The sequence below is a fragment of the Gopherus evgoodei genome, chromosome 4 (genome assembly GCF_007399415.2).
Source record: "Gopherus evgoodei ecotype Sinaloan lineage chromosome 4, rGopEvg1_v1.p, whole genome shotgun sequence".
NCBI classification, from domain to species: domain Eukaryota; kingdom Metazoa; phylum Chordata; order Testudines; family Testudinidae; genus Gopherus; species Gopherus evgoodei.
In genome coordinates, this window is record NC_044325.1 from 142,937,734 (window position 1) to 142,959,742 (window position 22,009).

A 22,009-nucleotide genomic window follows, 5' to 3' on the forward strand; every position below is an offset into this window, starting at 1 on the left:
TGCCAGGGAAATGCTGCAGCGCACGTTAGGAGGGGACATGCATCTCTCACATCTCACCCAGCTCTATGTAGAGGCCCCAGCTGATCCCTGAAAGCAGCGCCAAGGTGATGAGGTCTCCCAGGCTGGCAGCAATGGGCGTGGCCACGTTATCCGGGTTGATCCCTATCTTTCTGGATCCAATGATGACTCCAATCATGACCATTCCTAGGCCCAGAGGAAGAAATGGTGTGAGCCAAAGGGCACTGCTGCTCAGACTGAACAAGGGCGGCCGAGGGTTTAGCCTTACCCAGCACGAGTGAAGCTATGAAGGCTGTAGCGACGCTACTGGCACAGAGCAGGATGGCATGGCCAATGCTGAAGTGCCCATCTGGGATCCAGCCAAATATCACGGCAGCAATCGAAGCCAGGAAACCGACCACTGTAGCTTGAACCTAGCACACATGAGGGGTTAAACCAGACACGGGTTGGGAAGAGGGAAAAACCAGTCCCACTTCCACCTGGAGGAAGAGACCGCAATATACCAGTGGGGGAAACTTTTAGGGAGGATTAATTGCGGCACAAGAAGTCACCATTTGCTTTTCCACCAGACACACACCATCAGTATTTAAACTCTCCTTCCAGTGTCACTGCTGCACAGCCCCTACAGTCAGCCCCATTTACCTGAATCAGAGCCATGTTCCCCATTATCATCCTCCAGAGCTCCTTGGGTGCGTCTATGTGCCCGATGTTAGCCTGTAGGAAGAGAGCATGGTATGGGTTAGACTGAACCCCTCTCAGACAACTAGCGCTGAGAGAACTTGTTCACAGTGGTGGTACATTTGTCGTGGGGCAGGGGAGAACGACTCGAGACCCAAGCCCTCCGGGATGGTGGCTCAAGAGGAGAAAAAATGAGCATTCCATTGCCGTTCATGACGGCTCCCCATTCTGCGACATTGCTAACGGCCCCACACCTCAGCCAGGCAACAGGAATGGAGCAGCAGGATGCGGACAAGAGCAAGGTGGCCAATCACTTCCCACCTCCAGCTGAGAAGGGAATGAGATACAGAGTCAAGAGGGCTTCCTCTATTGCTTTTGGGGTTCCCAAGGTCCTCAATTCTTGCAGACAAAGGAGAATCCTGTACCCAATGGCCGACAGATAGTGATGGAGGAGCTGGGCATCAGCTGTCTTGGTCTACTGCTCTGAGCACAGAACAGGGTGGCAGGAATGCTCCATTTCTAAGCCCAGAGCCACACTCCAGTCCCCCTTAATTGCCTCCATTCTCCTAGCTGCAGAAGCCAGGTTAACACATATGCCACAAGGGCAGAGCAAGGATTCAGGGTTTGCCAAGTGCTCTGGAGACCCTGGTCTACAAAGACTTTGCCAGCGAACCTGGGATGGCGGCAGAACCTGCTCCATTTCCCCTTTAGCACACACTGGAATGGGGAGTGAGACATTGCTGATGCTTTCCTAACGGAGCTCCTAATACCACGTCTCACTACCAATTCTGGCTCACATCCATCTGGGTCATGCTGTTCCCGCAGCTGGCCACAGGGCTCTATACTCCAGCTCTGCTATCAAATCGGACCCTAAGCTCTGATAAGGAAGGTCAGGGTGATGGCGTGAGCGTTTTCCCTTTTAAATAACGTTAGGTAAACAAAGCTAATACCCCGTGAAAGCCTGGTGAGTGGTGGGAAGCAGCCACAGCCCACGGGGGTCTTTTGGCACCAGGATGGCTACAAAAGACACTAATCAGCTTAAACAGAACAGACTGAAAGTTGCTGTAATCTGGCAGCAGACAACTTTGCTGTTTTGCAACATTTGAGCAGAGTTACTGCAGAAGGCCCTGCCAACCTGTCCCTTGCAGGTCTCTATGCGATTTAGAGACACTTCTGTATCACAGCACCCCCTAGAGATGCAAAGCAAGGATTGTGGGGCCCAATTTAATAACAGAAACTGATGCACAGAGAGGGAAGTGACAAGTCAAAGGTCACAGTGACCGAGTGTCAGAAACAGAACCCAAGCGTCCTGACTGCTAGCCCCTGGTTCAAGCCACGAGCCTATGCAGATTCAGCAGAACAGCCGATGAAGTGGGTTCTAGCCCACAGAGGCTTACACTAAAAAACATGTTAGTCTCGATGCCACAAGGATGCCTCCTTGTTTTTACTGATACAGACTAACACGGCTGCCACTCTGAAGTGTGTAAAGGGTTCCCTAAAGCACAAGCAAGGCCGTTAAAAGCTAGAAGAGATGTGGTGGCAGTTTCCTTCCCTCCAGTTTCTGTGCCAGAGAGAAATCAAGGTCAAACAGCTCAAATCAGCATTCTTTCCCCACTGCCCAGTCCCTGCCACTTCTTGAACATTTCCATAGCATCTTCCAAACCAGCGATTGCAGAGGCTCTGACAAAGCACTTCATCCACTACTGAAATGCAGCCACTTCTAGGGTGGAGCATGGCAACTCTAAACTGTTCAGGACAGGAAGGGAAGAAAAACAACGTAGCCAACTGGGTCGGCTGGGTCAATTCAGTAAATAAGAACAGCTGCCCAAGTCGGAATGTGGCCATGGCTCCAGGGCAACACCCTTCCTCTTTCAGGATTTGACTCTCATTTGAGATCTATCCCCAGGCCTCAAGTTACCAGGGCACATGGCATGTGGGTAGAAGGATACAGGACCATTCTCTTCAGGAAGGAAGAGCATTCATGCCCGAAAAAAAGTCTTCAGACACTAACGGAGCCTGGGTTTAAGGGGCATTCTTAGGAATTTCTGCAGTCTGGCCAGTTCAACGCCAGGGGGGAAACTACAGGGACAATCAGCACATACCCCACAGGTATTTTAGTTCAGTATGAAGCTGGATCTTAAATTCCTGCCCTCAGGTCAGGATTAACATAACCTGGCTGTAGTCAGTAGCAACAAGATTTTAATCCCCTAACAGGAAAGTTTTGCTTCCTAATGGTGAAAGGAACTGGCTGGGGAGCCTTCATGAGGAATGTGCAGCCTGCAGAAACCATTCCAGGCTGCTGTCCTGCAGAGCCAGCACAGTGACCATGTCCCAAGCGATTCCTTTGAGAAGGCCTCTCCGCTGCCACTCTACAGGTGGCCTCCTATACCTAGGAAGGAGCAGAGCAAGAGGGGAATAAAAAGGAAGCCAGATGGGTCGTCGGATCCCATCACTCGTGTATGCCGAAGGGACCCCAAGGAGGCCAGAAGGGAGTTTAACAGTTTAAAGGGCAGCGTGTCATTCCCCCCCCCGCCGTGCACCAAACTCTAACTGATCCCCTATGGGCTGGAAGCCATGCTAATTTCCCCACACTAGTCAGATCAAGGTCATGGCATGTCAGTAGGCAGCACAAGGAGACCCAGCTGGCACGGACAGGGCTGCTCGCAGGCACAGAGCGTCAGAGGGAGGCAGATAGGCCGGGTCATTGCTCTCTCTGTGCCCTGGTCCTCTTGTGGCCCTGCTGTGGACATGGAGGGAGATAGGAAAGTTTGGCATTCCGGTGACTTTCTGCACAGCATGGGCAGTCTCGATTCCCCGCCAAGGCCCCAGCACTGGGCCAGCACCACTGCTGGGAAGGTGGGGGATGGAGGAAGCGGTGCACTCTGCCTTTGTCCCAGAAGAGCTAAGCTCTGATCCCAGCGACGCAGTGGGGGCTGCATGCTTAGTGCATGGCTGGACAGAGCCAAGCCAGCCAGCCCCGCTCCTCCACCCCACCCCCACAAAAGACCTCACATCCCTTACATGCTCCAAACAATAAGGATGAAACAAAGGGATTTGTTTCCCCAAGTGGAAGAGCAAACAAAGTCTGGCCTGCACTGACATTAGCTTCACCACTCAGCCTTTGCCTCTGGCAGAATCACAGCTGGCTTCTGCTCCCACCCAGCACAACAAGGAGGGGAAAGCTTGTTCCCACGGAACCTTGGCACCAAGATGACAGCCTCGGCAGCAGGCGTGGCGTGCCAGCCGATAGTTGGCAATGTCATTTCCCGGCCAGATCTCTGCTTGCTTCTTAGGAGCAAGGGCACCAGGGCCAAGAGCTGCAGAGACTGGATTCAAGGAGGAAGAGGAGTTGTTCTAGTCAGCGGTAACCAGCTGGGGGGTTGCAGTGGTAGGATGCCCTCTGTGCTTCACGGTACATGCAGAGCTGAACCAAGAGCTAATCCAGATAGAGCCTCTTTCTCGCTACCCACCCTGATGTTGGCCAGGGAGCCCTGATTCTGACGTGGGGGCTAGAGACTAAACAACCCACCTCTCTGCAAACTAGACGCCTCCAGAATATTGAGCCAGCGTGACGCGGTAACACAAAGGTCACCGTGCACCAGAGCAGGGTCCTGCAAGACATATGGAAATGGAGCGGCTGTTCAGAGTGGGAGAGGGGCTGCAGCAGGAAGAGCAGAAGACAAAGTCAAGAATAGTTTGAGAGCCTGCTCTTCTGCCTACAAGGAAGAGCCATGCGCTTGGCTGCTGGCATCGGGGCACAACTGGGGCCACGTGAGTCACAGTCAGGGAGGCAGCTGCTCTCGGAACCATAGCTGGCATTACTCCCCTGGGTCTGGGCTCAGACATACTAAAGAGGCCTGGCAGAGACAGAGAAATGTGCAACTCTTCCCAGGCTTTCTGCCAGCTGTGCTCACTGCTCCCCTCCAACCTGGCAGTGCTCGATGAAATCCTGCAAATGCCTCGCTCCCCAAATCCTCCCTGGGTAGCAGTCTGAGTCAGCCATTTCTGAGCACAGTTTCCTGTGCCTCTGTCCCCTGAAGACCAGGTCCGGGCTGTTTGCTTTGAGGGCTGCACTCTGAATGTGTTAATTCAGAGGGCAGAGAGAGGAAAGAGATGAGCTGCAGGCAGCAGGTACTGTTGTGCTTGAAGAATCATAGCTGTGGACCCACTGTGGGGTGCGCTGTGAGGCATGAAAACATCCAACAGTCACCTGTTGTCACGCCCTGGAAGAACGGGCTTTATGGAAAGGGAGGAGAATTTCCAGTCCCTAACAGGAAAGTATTCCAGGCCTCCTGCCCAGCTCAGCTACAGGGACAGAACGCTCCATTAGTGCCAGAGCACTGACAAGAAGCAGTTCGGTTACAACTGCGCTTAGCCTAGTCTTGTCTCGGCAGTCTGGAGCGCCTGCCCCCATCTCAGTCGGGAAGCTATTTTATGAATCTGGCCATTACGCTCACAGAGGCAATGGCCCATCTTGCCCTTCCATTGGCTTCCAGAGATTTTTGGCTAGATGCCAATTCTTTCTGCAGGATTCCACAGGACAGGAGAACTTGCCTCCAACGTTGTCCCTGCAGCACAATTCTCTCAAAGCCCTGCAGCCTCTGCCACTCACAGGCTTTCCTCAGCCTGCTTTTGGGGCATTTCTCTATTTAGTTCCCTGAAGCACAAGTCAGACCCCTTTCAACTAGATCAGAACTCTCCCAGCTAAACATGCCCACATCCCTCTTCTGGATCCAGCAGTGCTTCCAGGCAGAACAGCACACAGGGCAGGGGAGGGGAGAGCTGTACACCAGGCATTAGGACTTTAAACAGTCTTCCTGCTCGACTCCTATTCAAAACTCGTTCCTGAACTGCCAGGCTCTTGACAAAGTGGCCACTGTCAGAAAGCAATTTCCTGCAATATTCTGGACCCACCTTATCGAATTAAGTTTAATACCTTCAGGGTCCATGGTATTAAACATGAAATTGTTGATGTGTTATTGTAGGATTGCATGCAACTTTTCCAGGAGAATGACTAATGTAAACCCTGGGGAAATGTTAGGAACTTCAAAAAAAATAAAAAATAATAAAAAAAAATTTTGTGACAATGTGTGTGAAGTAGGCTTCATGGAAGGTACTAGAGAGGCCTTTTTAAGCTATGCCCTGGGGAGAAAAATCCACTGTCTTCTGAATACCTGCTCCTGGAAACTCCAATTCAAAGACCCCTGAACTGTATAAAAGATGGATTAAACTTCACGTGAGTGAGCTAGTGCTGAACTGAGGCTGTTATGAACCTGTACCCAGAGAAGAGACCCCTTTGTAGGGTTTAAAAGGATGATCAACTGGCAGAGCCCATGGCGGAGTTGGGGTGAGCTTTGGGAAGCTTATTAGCATGTGTGTAGGTTCTTTTATTGTTTTTAATAGGTTCTCCTTGCAATGTTTTTACCCTAAAAATAAAGTAGCCTAACTGTGTCAGTTACTCTGTTCTTAGTCTCAGTGCTGGGGTCTGCTTAGACCATCTCTCTTGAGCTAGAAATAACACAGTGAAGGCAGGGAACCGTTCAGCCTGAAGATACCCTAGTGAGAAGGGAGAGAAGTGTGTCTCTATCCATGCATGGCAACAGCAAGTGCGTGCCCTTGCTGGACCACTGAGGGGAAAAACAGGTGTAGTTGCCATGAACTGTGACAGGCACCTCTTTTGCTGACTGCTCATCTGACTTGATCCCAAAGGCCCTTGCTTATGGGAGATGCTTAAAATCAGGCTCTTTGGGATGGGGTGAGGGTATGTGTGGAAGAGAAAAGGGGTTCTTCTCTACCATGACTCAGTACCCCGCTAATCAAAGCAGGGCACGGGCAATAGCTGCATGAGCTGGCATCCTGGACACGGGATACCCGTGAAGATAGTTCGGGGACAAAAAGAGAGGGGGCAGACAGGAAATGTCTCGACTGCTCTGACTGGATGGAATCATGAAGAGGAGGGGTAACGTTTATCCGGACTTCAGGAACACTCACTACCATGTAATACTCAAAGCTCGCTGAGAAGCACAGCGAGGTCCCCCCTCGGAGGGCAAGCCAAATGAATGGACTGGCAGTGGCACTGAGCAGGGGAAGAGCTGGTGCAGCCTGGGACAGAGAGAGGAAACTGGTGAAGCCCTGGAGACTGGCAAACCCACAATGATACAGTTCAGAGCAACTGCATAATATCTAGGCAAATCCATCAGCGATTTAGGCCACCACAAAGTGAGTGGAAGGTGCAAAGTAGTCCACTGGCAGCGGATACATGCCCCCCCGCCCCAGCTCTCTTTTCCCCTCCTCTCCATAGACAAAAACAAGCAGACATGGAATGTCCCTCCCTGTCCCCCATCCCATCCCAGATAACTCACAGCTGTAGAAAGACGAGATGCTAGCGTCATCTCTAGGTTCCCCTTCAGTCCCAGCAATGCAGGAACCAGGATAAATACTTCAGTCACATTTTTGAACACGTCCCAGTGCTGCAAGACGAAAAGAGTTTATGTATTATACATAGTGTGTACACACACACACACACACACACACACACACACACACACACACACACTCTCTGTCTCTCTCTCAAAGAATCTTGGTACAAGGTAACAGTTGCAGGTGGTAAGCTCTTTGGGGGCAAAGATGGTCTTTTTGTTCTGTTTGGACAACACCTAGCACAATGGGTTCCTGCTCCATGACTGGGATTACAAGGCACTTCAGTAGAATACCAACCAGACTGTAGAGAAGTTTAATTTCTAGGTCTCTTTCCCTCAGAAGTACATCTTTGAGAGGTGAAACATGGAACTGGTAATAACTGTAACTCCCAGGCTCAAATGCTTTGACTATATCCCCAGCTCTGGTTCCATTCCTTCCCTGTTTCAAGACCACAGAACTGCCAAGCTCTTTGCAAAGTGGACCCAAGTCTCTGTTTTCCTATGGCAATGACTGGAGTCGTCCTCCACCTCCTACTGCAGCACAAAGGGCAGGGGCAGGATTTCAACACCGTGCCTTTCTCTGTCAACGGTAAGAGCAGTGGCACAGCCAGATGGAACGAACAGGGGGAGCGATCACAAAAAAAGGAGACACCCCCTGGGGCGCTTTTACTCACCTGGTGGTGCTTTTACTGACAGGGCGGCGCTCTGGGTTTTCGGCAGCGGGTTCTTCACTCGCTCCGCGGGTCTTCGGCGGCGGGTCCTTCAGTGCTGCCAAACACAACCGGAGAGAGTGAAGGACCCGCCGCTGAAGGGCATGCCAAAGATCTGGAGTGCCGACGGGTGAGTAAAAAAATTACTGTAAGAGCCTGCTCGACTGTTGATCAAGTGTCTATCTACTGAGACCAATAGGCCCTGCTCTTATGAACAGACGCAGATCAGTTACAGAGTCAGTTATCGGAGAAGCCTAAGTGTGCTATACCTTCGTTCAGAAGTGAATTTCAGGAAAGCTATTTCATTATTTATGCAGTTGGACATTTTGACTCCATGTGGCCCGTGAATACACGAACCTAGAATAAACCTTTGTTGGGACCCCGCAGGCCCAGCCGAGATCACAGCCCCACTATGCAAGGGGCTGTATATACACCTCTTAAGAGAGGGTCCTGCCCTGGAAAGCTCATGCTCTAAACAGACAAGACATTTTACAAACATGGAAATGGAGGCGCAGAGAGATCCAGTGTTGGAAAGTTACTTGAAGTATTTGGCAGAGCCAGGAACTGGACCAGGTCTCGGTCCCAGTCCAGTGCCCCACCCACAAGACCATCCCCTCTGCGTGTGGAGTGCAAACACAGACGTTATGCTGCCAAAATTCCCATTGCCTCCCTCCTCCGCCAACCCCAGAAAAAGACAACATCACATGCTCTTGGCTTCTACTGGAGCAGGACAGACTGATTTATCCTGCTAAGGGAGGGAGCCTGCCCTCTCTCACTCTGGAACCTGCATTGCTAAGAGACATGCTGCTGCCTAATCCACCCCCACAGCCAACTCGGTTTCCTTGTGCTAGAGACAGAGCTAACAACACTTGGCTGTTCAGGAAAGAGATGAAGAGTAATTGCAGGGTAAAGAGCCCGACAGCAGAGCAGCTGGCTTCCTAAGGCAGGATGGGGAAAAAAACCACTGAGACTACAGCTGAAAAACGGAAGGCTTAGAAAAACCTCAAGGGGTCAATCCTTTACTTTCATAAGCATTGAGCAAAAGGCTTCTTTGCTCCCTCTATTGCCGAGTTCCTGCCTGCCCGCAAGGGGAGCTAAGCACCATTGGAACAGATCCGGATGGCAATGGTGATGCCCCAGTCTCGGAGTAAGGCCCATCTGCCTTCCTAGCAATACATACATTACGCAGCTTCCCTTAGGCAACACGATAGAGAATGCCACGAGTTGCTTCTCTCCTGACAGGATGTTGGGGACGCAGACAGGACGCTTTTCTCTTCCCAAGATGGCACATGCTGGTATCTCAAAGAGGAGGGCACTCTGACCCTTGTAGAACTAATGAATGAAATTGTTTTTAATTTTTCACTTTATTAATGTAACTTATAAGTAAAGTTTTATGAATGAAACAACATTCATTCATAAAACCGGTTACCCCAATAACTGGCTAATTGACAACGAAGATGCTTGTTAAGAGCCATAGCTGTTCAGTCAGCTGCCTTTGTAAGTTTCACTATCAATCCAATTCCTGCTTAAATTACTGAGACTTGCACTGTTTCAGTATTGTAGCTTCCGTTCACCATTCACTACACTTGTCCATATTGTAACTTCTGTTCACTGTTTGCCATATTGTAATTCAAACCTCATTTTAAAACACTTACTCCAGTTTGTAAAAGCTTGCTGCAACCTTCATTTTTGCAAACCCTGCTGTAATCTTATTAGTTTAGATGTGCAAATGAGGTATGTATGGATGATGGAATCAACCTCCAGCCCCAGCCTGGCCTGATGAAATAGAGTTCAAACACCCCCGGCTGAAGATGCAGACAAGAGCCCTAACAAAGTAAGAAGAGTCCACCCTAAAAAGAAAAGGTACAATAGAAGGAAGATCAAAGCCAGGTCTGAGGGCTGAAAGTCATGTCTGCAATTAATGGGTGATCAATCACCAAATCCAGAGACAGCGTGACACAGCAAGACCTATAGGCCTTGGCTACACTGGCGCTTTACAGCGCTGCAACTTTCTCGCTCGGGGGTTTGAAAAAACACCCCCCTGAGCACAGCAAGTTACAGCGCTGCAAAACGGCAGTGTAAACAGTGCCCCAGCGCTGGGACCGCGGCACCCAGCGCTGTAAGCTAATCCCCTCAGGGAGGTGGAGTACCTGCAGTGCAGGGAGAACTCTTTCCCAGCACTGGCGCCGCGACCACACTCGCACTTCAAAGCACTGCCGTGGCAGCACTTTGGAGTTTAGAGTGTAGCCAAGCCCATAGACTCTGGATTAAAACTAAAGCCTACAAAAAGGATGGGTGGGATGGAAGACTTTGGAGAGTAACATTCTGCTGCCAACATGGAAGGGCATCAGTGCATGCCCAACAGAGACCCAGCCCTTCCTTGTGCCTGGCTTTCCTGGCCAGTTAGCTGCCACAAGCTACAAACCCAAGCTGCAAAATCAAGCCACAAACTCAAGCTATGTTCAGGACTGGTAACTATGCAGCAGCTGCAGAACATCTGATGGGTGGGTGTGGGTGTGTATATAGGTATTAGGTATAATGTGTGTGTATAAGGATTAAGATATTAGTTATTGGTTATAAATCAAATTGTTATCATAATAAATGTGGCATCTTTGTCTTACTTCCTGAAAAGATCCTGTGTAGTTTTGTCTGTATAACACCCTGAGCACAGGTCAAAACCAAGTCTGAATGTAAAGCTGTTTCACTGTGTCCTGGCACTCCCTCGTCCAGCTATACCTACCTGCTGTCTCCAGTCTAACACCTGGACTGTAAGTTCTTGGGGGCAGGGACTGTCTTTGTGCTCTGTGTTTGTACAGCGCCTAGCACAGGGGAGTCCTGGTCCATAGTTAGGGCTTCTGGGTGCTATGGTAACACAAATTAGTAACAGTAAAGGCTCATCTCCATGTCTCTTGCTCCCTCCATTTAGTGGGGATAATGACAACTTGACCTCCTGCTTCGGAGATGGATTTCAGAGGTGCTGAGCACTTGCAGCTTCCACTGACTCAGTTCTGCAGCTCACCTTTAAAGCACTGGATGTTGCAAGCAGTCAGCATTTTCGAAAAAAGAGCTCAGTTATTTATTATTTTATCTGGGGCTCAGTGTGGCCAAGGGAACTGCTGCTCTGGGGCTTTGGAAAACCTCCCCCATCTACCAAGTCCAAGCCAGGCCCTGTGGCAACAGTAGGCAGCACAAGCATTACCCTGGAAGCTAGAGAACAAGAGAAGGGCACAGGGTCAGTCTGTATCCAGCAGCCCCTTTGTATTAATTATACAAGAGCCCTGCCTTTGTTGCAAGGGACACTACAGCAGGAGGTCAGGAGGCAGTAAGAGGAACCTCCAGCCCTCCCCCGCTCTTGACCACGTATACTGCCATTGTACATTGACCTTTAAAAGTTCACACCAGGGGTTCTCAAACTGAGGGTCGCGAGGTTACTACATGGGGGAGGTCGCGAGCTGTCAGCATCCACCCCAAACCCCATTTTGCCTCCAGCATTTATAATAGTGTTAAATATATTTAAGAGTGTTTTTAATTCATAAGGTGGGTCGCACTCAGAGACCTGCAATGTGAAAGGGGTCACCAGTACAAAAGTTTGAGAACCACTGGTGCCAGGAGAGCTGCTATAACTTGTAACCAGAACCTGCTACAGCACATTTCCTCGGCAGGGCAGACACTGGGCCAAGTCAGGGATGTTCCTAGAAGAAGGGAGGGGAAAAAAAAAAGCCGCTCCCAAGGAGGGAAAACAAGACTTTTCACCTGCATCAGCAGCTTGCTTGCTGCAGAGGGCAGGACCCATGGGCTCCTGCCAACTTTCTCATTATAAGATGTTACACCAGCCCAATGTACGGGCATATTTATATCAGTCCCAATGGCTCCTATGGGGCACAAAGCTCGCTGCAGTGGAGTGTGCCCAATCAACAGGCCTTTGAGGGATAATGTAAAGCCCCCTCCCCGGCTTAAGTGCTATTGTGCACAGAACTTCAGGAGAGACCATGCCATTCAAATCCCTTCTCGCCCCTGTCAACAGCAGGAGAAAGTGTTTCTAAGGCTGAAGAGGGGAATCAGACAGTCAAGAGTTAAATCATGTTACAAGCTGTACTTAGATCTAATAGATCCTGGCAGTCTCAGCTGTCTGCTGACACATCTGCTGACTTGAAACTTGGGCAGTGCTTGATCTGTGACAGGGTTTGCCAGGGCTGAGCCCCGTCACCTGTAGGCTTGGCAGTTCATAGCCCCGGCACCACTGGGCTCGCTGCATCAGTTATGAATGTAAAATAATTGCCTGAGTCCTGGCACCTCTTTCATTACAAATTAAACACTGAACTTGAAGTAAGATTTTCAGATGCACAAGAACCTAAATCCCGTTTGCAAACATGACTTAGGCACTTTGGAACCCAACTTTAAATCCCATTCACTTTCATGGAAAGTCAAGTCTCATTTTGAAAAGTGCCTTTTGAACCCAAGTGCTTTTCAAAGTTTTACCAAGTCAAGCTTTTAAATTCCTGGTCATTACGAGAGAGAAAAAAAACAGCGAGACGTGGACTCTATTCTGCTTCACATACTACACTGTCAGTTATGCTCCCCAGCAGAGAGTATTATGAGTGATCAGTCATAGAAGACACAAGGGGTAAATTGCATCATGATCAAACCACAGGATGTATTTGCAGCCCTAGCAGTTAGGAAAATAGGAGCGCCTGGAGACTAAACCCCTTGAGAATAAATATGGAACCATATCAAAACTTTTTTTTATTTTCAAGTCACACAAACTTCCAACGGCAGCCGCACTTTAAGGTCACAGACTATACTTATAAAGTTCAGGAGCTAGCACATGGCCTCAAAAGCCACCCACCCGCCAAGTGGAGCTTTTACAACAGTCTTGCTGAATAAGAGATGACCCAGGCCTGTGCAAAAGTGCTGTTACTTCAAGGACAACAGCTGTACGTAAAACTCCGACATGTGTTTTGGGTAACCATATTTGGGGGTTTCAGAGCAGCACAGTTCTGAACAGGAGCAGGGTCTCCTCATTCAGAGGAGACTCCAGCAGCATGATGTTTAGTGATCCCTTGAAAGGAAGGGGTGAAGCACCCTGGAGAGGACACAGGTTAGGAGAGGGACCACTTGGCATATCCAGCCTTCTGTCCCCATGCCATGTCCCTCACGACACCCCTAGAGTGTTAGGTTAAGGGGCTGGGCCCCAACCTCTACTCAAAACCAAACCCAGAAGTCAGGCCCCAGGTCACCAGTAAATACTTGGTGCCACCTGCAACCTGGGAAAACATAGTGGTTTCAACACCACTGACCCCAAAATTCAGGGTGTGTGCGTGAGACATGCAGGTGACAAGGAGGTTTCAAGTCATGTGCGGCTCTTCTCGTGAATTACAGGCATGTGCAGGGACCATGGCCCCATTCCATATCTTACATAATTTTCTATGGGCTGGACAATGATCAAGGAGAACAAACATGTGATGCCCATCCTAGCTCCTTCCCTCTCCCTTCATGCCCCCTCTCCAGCCCAATCCCCGCAGGCAGAGTCAAGCTATGCTTAGATCATGTTACAAGCCACATGGACAGATTGTGATCCACCAGCTCAGCTCCAAACTCGATGCTCCATCAGACAGTGGGTTAGTTCTTATGTATTTCTACTATACAGCATACTTGGCATACCCTATAGTTACATATCATCCCTCATGCCAATTACGGTAGTACCTAAACCTCTGGAACAACAGGCCACGGAGATGCTCTCACTGGACTACAGCCAGTCATGGTGGGTATGTCAAAGCAACATAACAGGCACGGCAAATAAAGAGATGCTCACCCCCAGAGAGACACAATCCTCCCTGCTCAGCACACCCCCAGAGGGGGGGCAGACAAGCCTTGCAGCATGCCCAGATGGCATGTCAACAAACCAGGAATCTGTGGATGGAAGGGGGTTGTCCCCATGGCTTTCTGCTGTAGGAGAGCCACAGGCTTTGCACACTGGTCAGAACCCTGTTCTCCAGGAACACAAAGGGATAGAGGCCTCTGATCCCAGAGGGGGCTCCCCCTGCTGAATGGCAAATTCTCAGCGCGCTCCCATGTTCACAGCAGGAACAGCTCAACAAGGCAAGACAGGGCTAGCCCACAGTGTTAGCTTTCACTGGGCAGAGACCAATACACCCAGCAGGGAAGAAGCTTTCCTCCCCAACGGCTCCCTCCGGAACTGCCCTGTGCAACAGGTGAACAAACCTGCTGCATCGGGACCAGTCTGGTCAAGATAACAAAGGCACTGCTCTTTACCGAGAGGGCTACCCCCAGATCTTGTAGGACAGCGAGTCAAAAAGGCAGACTGCCTGGGTTTTTGTCCCATGGCCTTTAGATCGATCATTTAATACCAAGGCTAAACGGAGCTATTGAGGAGTTGGCAGCACATGCTGCATAGTTACATGTCGAGCTGCCAGGTTACTGAGGAATGATGCAATTTGATTTGCTGCCTTCAGAAATAAAAGAGGGCTACCAATCCAGGGAGCTGCTGTGTTATCTCCTCCTCCACCTCTTACCGCATTACTCCTACCTCCACCCCCACTGTCATTAGGGCAGATCTTTGTTTAGAGGAACCTTCAGGTTGATTCTGGGTTTCAGAAAGAGCAGGGGCTCAAACCTGGTGACTAAAAACGTTTTGAAGGGGTGGGTTTTTTAAAAAAATAAACGGCCCAGTAAAGCCATAGGAATTGTCACATCGGATGAGACAGAGGGTCCATTCGGTGGCCAGTACTAGCTTCTTCGAAAGAAGGCACAAAAATGGCTTTAAAGGACAGGTCTGCAGTGAACTGGAGGAAGGGTGGGAAGGAGAAATATCATTCTAACCCCTGGTAGGTAAGGCTCACAAAACTGAGATTTCTGTTTTGATTTAAACATTCCCCGGCAGCTCAGACATGGGAGAACTAGTGTGCTAAACCCAAGAATGAAACTACCAGGTGTGCTGTCTCCGTGCTGTGCAAATCAAAAGCCAGCCAGAACGATAAGTGACTGCGGTTAAAGCATTTTCATGTTGAATGATCTAAGGTGTTGCATACCACAGCTCGGGCCAACTGTGTGGGGATTTTCAAAGCTGGATTTTTATTTTGACAGCAATTCTTCATGAGGACGGCTGTATTTTGCTCAGATAAATAACCTCACACGCCCACAGCGAACTGGTACCTTATTCCTGGCATCAGTTTTTACTTCCCTTCAGCTGATGCACGTTTTTGCTGTGTGACATTACAGTGAAAGAGAGATCAAAGAAGTCCCCTCTCTATCTTGTTCCGGGTGTTCAGGAAGCTGGTTCACAACACCAGCCCTTCAGGACAGCTGGGAAATGGTTAAGCTGCTGACCAGCTGCCAAGGACACAAGTGCTGGGAACACCAGGGTCACAATGTGTGACTTTGGCACCAGATCTATGGTCAGTTAGGTCACTTTCCCCACACAAAATCCAAGCAAACTGCACAGCTTGTTCACCTTGCAATGCAAGTCACCACTCCCAGGGGCTGTTATGAAACTCTCCAAGTCCAAGACATTCAGGTAGTTGCAATACCACACTACAATAAGAATCAGATACTCTAGTTTTCTCGGGGAAGCATTCCCTCTGCTCTGCTCAAGTCACTGCTGGAATGGTCAGAGGAATCTAATGTGCATTGCCAATATCACGCAGGGCAAACCCACCCACCCATCCACCAAAGGCAGTATCCCAAGTTGCTGAGTTTTAGAACTAGGGTCCCCCAGTCACATTCCCAGAAAGCTGTTTCCAACTCAGCCCTTTAGCATTTTTCAGGGATTGATCGATTTTATTTTTTAACTCTGTTCAGATCAGGTTGGTCTCCAACCCAGCCCTTGAGGCAACATCAGGACGGAGCCAGTCTCCTCGGATAATGAGAGGGCTTTCTGGCTGCACACAGCCCTCTAACTCCTCCGAGTTTTAATGCAAATCAGGTAGCCGATAGAACCATGGTGCTCTTGAAAAAGAGCATTCAAGCACAGCAGAGGGTGACCTTCACAACAGCTGCTCCAGCTGCACACGTGTTCACTGCAACACTGACTCTAGTCCCCAGCCTTCCAAACACATAGGAAGTTTCTCTAATAGCACTGCTCTTTGGTTCTAACAATTCCAGATTCAGAACAGAATGGGACGTGGCTGCGTCGAAATGGAAGCAGATGCCTAAATTCCAACCCTTCCCAAGTTATGAGTTTACCTTAAAGCGCTGGAGAAAGAAGTTTGCCATTGGTACTTCTACGGCCCCCATCACTGCAGTAGCCAACCGTCTCACAATCCCATGCATTTATCCCTTCCTGTGAGGCAGGGCAGTGCTCTTATCCCCCTTGTACAGACAGGAAAATGAGGCACAGAGGCTAAGTGACTTGCCCAAGCTCTCTTGGCAGAGGTAGGGACTGAGCCTGGCTCTCCCAAGTCCCTGGCTAACCACTGAACCTTCCCTTTATACACAGAAGTGTGCCTTGGGTTAGGGAAAGCTTCCCACATCCTCCTTTGCCAGCGACAGACCCCTTGACAGACCCGTTAGGCAACTTGGGGCAATTCATTCCCTAGCCCACATGCCCAGCCCAACTAGCACTGTAGAGTACTCGGCCCAGAACTGGATAGCAATGCCACATTTCACACAAATCACCCAGTCACCACCACACGCCATGGTCCCAGCATTTGAGTCACCACGCTCTTGGGGTAGAATCAAGCCAGGAGCCAGGGAACAGGATTCGGAGCCCAAGCCATGCAGAGTCCCCAAAGTAATAGTAGGTTTTAGCGTTACCTGTACGATGTCCAGCACCATGCCAGCAGCTACTGTCCCAAACCCGGCCAGCAGGAAAGGGAAGAGGACCTGCAGCCCGATGGAGAAGGAGGTCTCCTTGAGAGGGGAGGCAGGCTCAGGGCCCTGATCCGTACTGGTGTCGTCGCTCTCATTGCTCTGGCTGCCGTTCTCCAACAGGGCGTCCTCTTCTCGCACCCCTTTGGCGTTGGCCTGGGAGTCCAGCACCACCACCTCCACCCCTTCCCTGTCAGGCTCCAAGAACTCCGAGGGCTCCATGAGCTGCTGCTGGTCCGGACTGGCCAGGCAGTCCACGGGCACAGCCACGATTGGCAGCACCACCCCATTGGTCTGGTGAGCCTCCTTCTGCTCGAGCTTGGAGGACATGCTGAAGGGTGGACGTCCTTCAACCTGCAATCTGGGGGCCTACAGCAGGCAGCTGTCCCAGAAAAGACCTTCTGCCCGGGGCTTAAGCCAACGCCCCTTCCTGCATCTAGATGCCACGTCCTTTGTCCTTGTGCGCCTGCCCTCGACTGCAGAGGCTGATCCCCTAGCAGAGATCCCCATCAAGCACAATCCAGAAATGGGAGACACCAACCAGCAAGATGGCAGAGAAGCAGGAGGAGTTTCCAGATACAACCCCTTGACTCTAGTTCCCCTGTTCCCAGAAGAAGGAGCCGTAGAAGCACACGCAGTCTCCCAGATTCTATTCTTTGGTTCTTGACACCTTAGGGCATATTCTTCCAACACGCAGCGTTCCCCCACCAAGCCCTGGCTCCAGCAGCTGGACTCGTGCTCAGCTGCTTTTAAGAGGAAATGGGGGAAACATAAAACAGAGTCAAACAGTCTTTCAAACCTGGATGTTATAAAGCAGGATTTTAGAATAAAACAGTTCAAAGGGAGTGGAATTTGGGGTTCTCTCCTTTTAAAAGTATAAAGTTCCCTTGATTTCAGCTCCTTGGGTCATTCCAGTTTAATTACTTAGCCAGGCAAGGAACTGGGAGGATCAGAGTTTAAAAATAAAGCACCGCCTGAATGAACTCTCTTCTTCGGAGCTACAGATCTGCTTTCTTCTTCCCAGGCACCTCGCTTTCATGGGGAGACGGTGCAGAGGAGTCTTGGTTGGTGTCTGGCAGCTGACAGCATTGGCCCTTTCATGCCTTGTAGCCTCTTTTCTCTGCTCTCTGCAGAACAGCTGGGTCACCAGCAAGCTCCAACTGCAGCAGTGAGTCTCTGCGTCCTCCTGTGTAAGGGAATCTCTCACCTTGCAACACGTGGCAAGGATGACTCTTAACTAAAGGAACAGGAAGTTCCCAGATAGGGTTACTTGGTGAGCCTAGCTAGTGCTGGCAGGGATGCTGGCATTGAGAGACTGCCTGGCTCACACCCACGCTCCAGGGACTGCTGCGCTCTTTCACCTTAAAACAGGAGAGAAACAAGGGATACAAATATTTTATCTAACCTTTCCACAGTCAGCACAATGGTGCATTCATTCAGCAACACTTCCCTCCCGTGCACTGGCCTTCAATGGTTTTACTATTCTGCTCTCTAGAACTATGCTGCTGAGCTAGTTAACCCTCCCCCACAACTCCTGGCACACACAGCAGCAGGACAATATCAAACGGGGGTGGGGGGGAGGGAGAAGGGGAGGAGGCACAGATCACATTGCTTATGCGGGGTAACCAATCTGCCCTGTTCTGTGCCCCCCACTGAGCCCATACATCTCCCTTCACCTCCTCCCAGCCTGTAAAGTCCTAGGTGGGATGCTCATGCATCAAAGTCACGAGACAGGGTGAACAGATGTGGTCAGCCCAGAGGACAAATAGCATTGTTCTGCCATTGAGAGCCACCGTTGCAACACCAGGCAAGCAGATGCGCACATGTTCCCAGATGGCCCGCTACTGGCTCCAGACATGCCGGACAGCAGAGCGGAACATTTCCCCAGCTGACATGTGGGTCGGCAGCCTCTGAGTTCAAAAGCCAAGATTTCCCTGATACTTTGCAATAAGCATGAGACCAAGCCATAGAGCAGGGGTGGGCAAAATATAGCCCAAATCTGGCCCATATAACAATTCTATCTGGCCTCCTCTGCCTGCTTGCAATCTCCAACTCCGAGCCGCTAGAAGTCCCATGGCACAGCGGGGCGCTCAGGTAGGCTGCATGCCTGCCTGCAGTGGTCCCACGTCACTCCCGGAGGCTGCTGCTGGCATGTCTCTGCGTGCCCCAGGGCAGGAGGCAGCTCCGCGTGCTGTTCCGGCCCCCAGCACCATCCTCACACCGGAAACCAGCCAATGGGAGCTGCGGGGGCAGTGCTTGTGTGGGTGCGGGCAGCACATGGAGACCCACTGCCCATCTTCCCCCCATGGGGCACACAGAGATGTTCCAGCAGCAGCCTGCCTGCCACAGCCGCTTCTGGGAATGGCGTGGGGCCACGGTATGCAGTCAGCCTGCCTGAGCCCTGCTGCACTGCCAGCCTGCCAGAGCCTGCACCTTATACCCCCTCCTGCACCCCAACTCCCTGCCCCAGGTCAGAATCCCCTCCTGCACCAAACTCCCTCCAGATCCCACACCCTCTCCTGCACCCCAACACTCTCTGCACCAGCCCGGAGCTCCCTCCTGCACCCAGACCCCGCACTCCCTCCATTAATAGAGTAGAAATGTGTGGCCCGTGACAACTCACCAAAATCCGCAGAGTGGCCCCCCTGTGAAAATTATTGCCTGCCCCTGCTGTAGAGGGATACCATGATTAACGGGCATAGTCCTGAGCAGGCTGGCGTGTGCACACTAATGCCCTCTGCTGGATAGAATCACAAATGCTCCATGGACACCATGGGCCTTGGATTGCTAGGGGAGCTGGAAATCAGAGCTCTCTCCCTGCTACTGCAGTACAGCGAAGTAACTTTCGTTGTGGTACAAAACCCCCTAGTGAGTACCAAGTTCTGCTCAGTGCTGGCTGGGGGCTCAAGCACAAAATGAACACCTGCCCTTCTCCCCAGACACAACCCATTAAGTATCATATGCGGAAGGGGGGGGCATGTAATAATCGAAGACATTTTACCCCATTGAGCCATCACTATGTTTGTAAGGTGAATCCCAGCTTTGCTGAACGGATCTTGCAACTACAGTGCTATGACAAGCCACTCAGCTTGTAAGACATACCCTGAACACAGGATACAGTGCCAAGTGCAAAGCTAGCTGGACCCCCCCAGAGGAAAAAACCCACATGAAGCTACAGAGTTTCCACCTGCTACCTTGACAAGTCTTCCTAGTTTAGTCTCCCTTGTGCTGCAGGAATCTTTACTTGAGGGTGGAGGAAAGCTCATTGTGTTACACTCTGAAAACCACTCCTGGTAATAGTGTCAATACACTAAGCAACGGACACTGGTGCTTAGTTAACCACTACCGGTTAGTGCTTCTTTTTCACCCTCTGACAGTCTGTGATTCAGGCCACGGGTCATTTATCATCATTACTAGCCATGCCAATGCCCACAAATAGGCCAGCTTGTGATTCAGGAATCTGAGTAATCCAGCCAGCTCCACAAGGCCCCTCCTACCTCCTAGTCCAAACACATGTTTGAGTCACACACCTCAAAAGCCTCAACCTCTCCTCACCTGTTTGGACTGACTATGTCTATTACCTCCAATTGAAGAGTGGAACAGGACCCATCTCTCTCTCTCTCTCTCTCTCTCACACACACACACCCCTCTCCCACCTCCCCCAGTGTCATATTCTCTATGAATTGATCTCCTGCCTCCCTCTAGGTAATACCTATAAACACCCCTCCGATAACACCCCCAATGCCATTGGCAAAACCCTCCAGCCCAGAACAAATACCTTTTGAGTCAAGTACATCTAATATCCACCACAGCTATATCCCATTCAGATACAGAATTTTAAAGGGACTTGCTCCCCATATCCATCACCCCCACAGCCTGCTCCCCTACCCCCCATCCATCACCCCCACAGCCTCTGCTGGGAAAGGATGCATCCAGCCTGGCATTTAGAGGGAAAGCTGGAGACTGACCAATAAGCCTGCTTCCCTAAGGAAAAACAAATACATTCCCATCCCAATTCACCTCTCCTAGGCATGCTGTCCTTACGGTACATGCCTTGGCAACCCTGCGAAGGAGAACGCACCCCAGCACCATCCAGGCAGAGCCCCACCGTGGGGGTCCTATAATTGGGGCACATCCAGGCGAGCCAGAACAATTTGTATAGTCGGGATGCTGAGAGCCATAGAACCAAACCCTGTATCTGACAGAAATTACTTCATGTCAGGGGGTGCTAGCTGCAGCACCCCCAGTTCCCATATGTATGGGCACACCAGGCACTAGCAAAAGCCCGAGGATGAGATTGACATACCGCAAGGAGGCTACATTGAACAGCGGCTCCTTCGGACACCACCAGCCCAGAGGCATGAAACTGAACTGCATAAACCCCGAGGAGGAGGCAGGTCCCCCCACCCAAATAAGAGTCCCCAGCGCCAGCAGGAATGTGCACGAGGCAGACAGGGGCGGGGGTGATAGGGACATACCCTGCAACAGGGCGGGGCACCTCCCCCAGCGTGTGACCAGCCCCCACCTCCACCCCAGTGACCCCCCGCATCCCCAGCAGGTTGCACCCCGCTCCCCGCGCCCTCCCATTGTGCCAGGCTCCCGACCAGCTGCAGGGCCCCCGCGCCGTGCACTGACCTGCCCCTGGGGGCTGCTGCCGGGGCCCGTCCGCTCCCTGCCTCTCCCGTGCCCCGGTGCGGCCACCGCTACATCGCCACTGGCCCAGCCTGCGCTCCAGCGGAGCCACCGCGGACAGAGCAGGGAGCTTGACATCACCAGCCTCCAATGGGGGCTCGGCGCCTGCAGCTCTGCTCCCTTGTGATTGGATGCCGCCTGCTAACGCAACAAGCAGCCCACCCCCGGCCGGTGACGAGTTCGATTGGCAGCATCTCTAGCCAACCGGAACTGGTAAGGACGCCGGGAAGGCGGAGCAAGGGGGCCTGCCCCTGTCACTGGGAGGCGGGGCTTCAGGGCGAAGGAGCCAATCACAGGCTGCCTGCAAAGCTCTCAGTTGCTGGCGGGGTGCAGCGGTGCGGCTGGTGCGCACGTGTCTGGCTGTCGCTTCCCCGAGCTGCGTGGTCTGGTCTCCGGGAGTGGGGGCTAGGAGCCCGGACGCCTGGGTTCTGTTTCTAACCACAGGGGGTGGGGGATTTGGGACCTCAGACGCCTGAGTTCTGTTCCTAGCCCCAGAGGGTGGGGGAATTTGGAGCCTAGACGCCTGGGTTATAATCCCAGTGCTGGGAGGGGCATGAGGTCTAGTGGTAAGAGTGAGAGGCCTGTCTCCTGGTTCTGCTCCCAGTTTGGAGAGTGGAGTGGTCTGGGGGTCTGTGCTGGGATCTGGGACTCCTGGGTTCTAGTCTG

At 51.3% G+C, this 22,009-nt stretch overlaps 1 protein-coding gene across 3 annotated transcripts in view; it reads right to left on the reverse strand.

The window, feature by feature from the left end:
* SLC41A1 (solute carrier family 41 member 1) overlaps window positions 1-21,404 on the reverse strand; it is a 29,608-nt gene extending 8,204 nt beyond the window's left edge. The window contains exons 1-6 of one of the 3 annotated variants that reach the window (XM_030561597.1): window positions 21,287-21,373; window positions 16,598-18,012; window positions 7,059-7,166; window positions 661-732; window positions 287-431; window positions 58-204 (exon numbers count right to left, since the gene is read on the reverse strand). In XM_030561597.1, coding sequence (XP_030417457.1) covers window positions 58-204; window positions 287-431; window positions 661-732; window positions 7,059-7,166; window positions 16,598-16,981 — 856 coding nt within the window. In that variant the 5' untranslated portion in view covers window positions 16,982-18,012; window positions 21,287-21,373. Of the gene's footprint in view, window positions 1-57; window positions 205-286; window positions 432-660; window positions 733-7,058; window positions 7,167-16,597; window positions 18,013-21,286 lie in introns of all 3 variants that reach the window. The other 2 variants (XM_030561599.1, XM_030561598.1) reach the window with 2 other exon arrangements.
* Window positions 21,405-22,009: the final 605 nt, after the last annotated feature.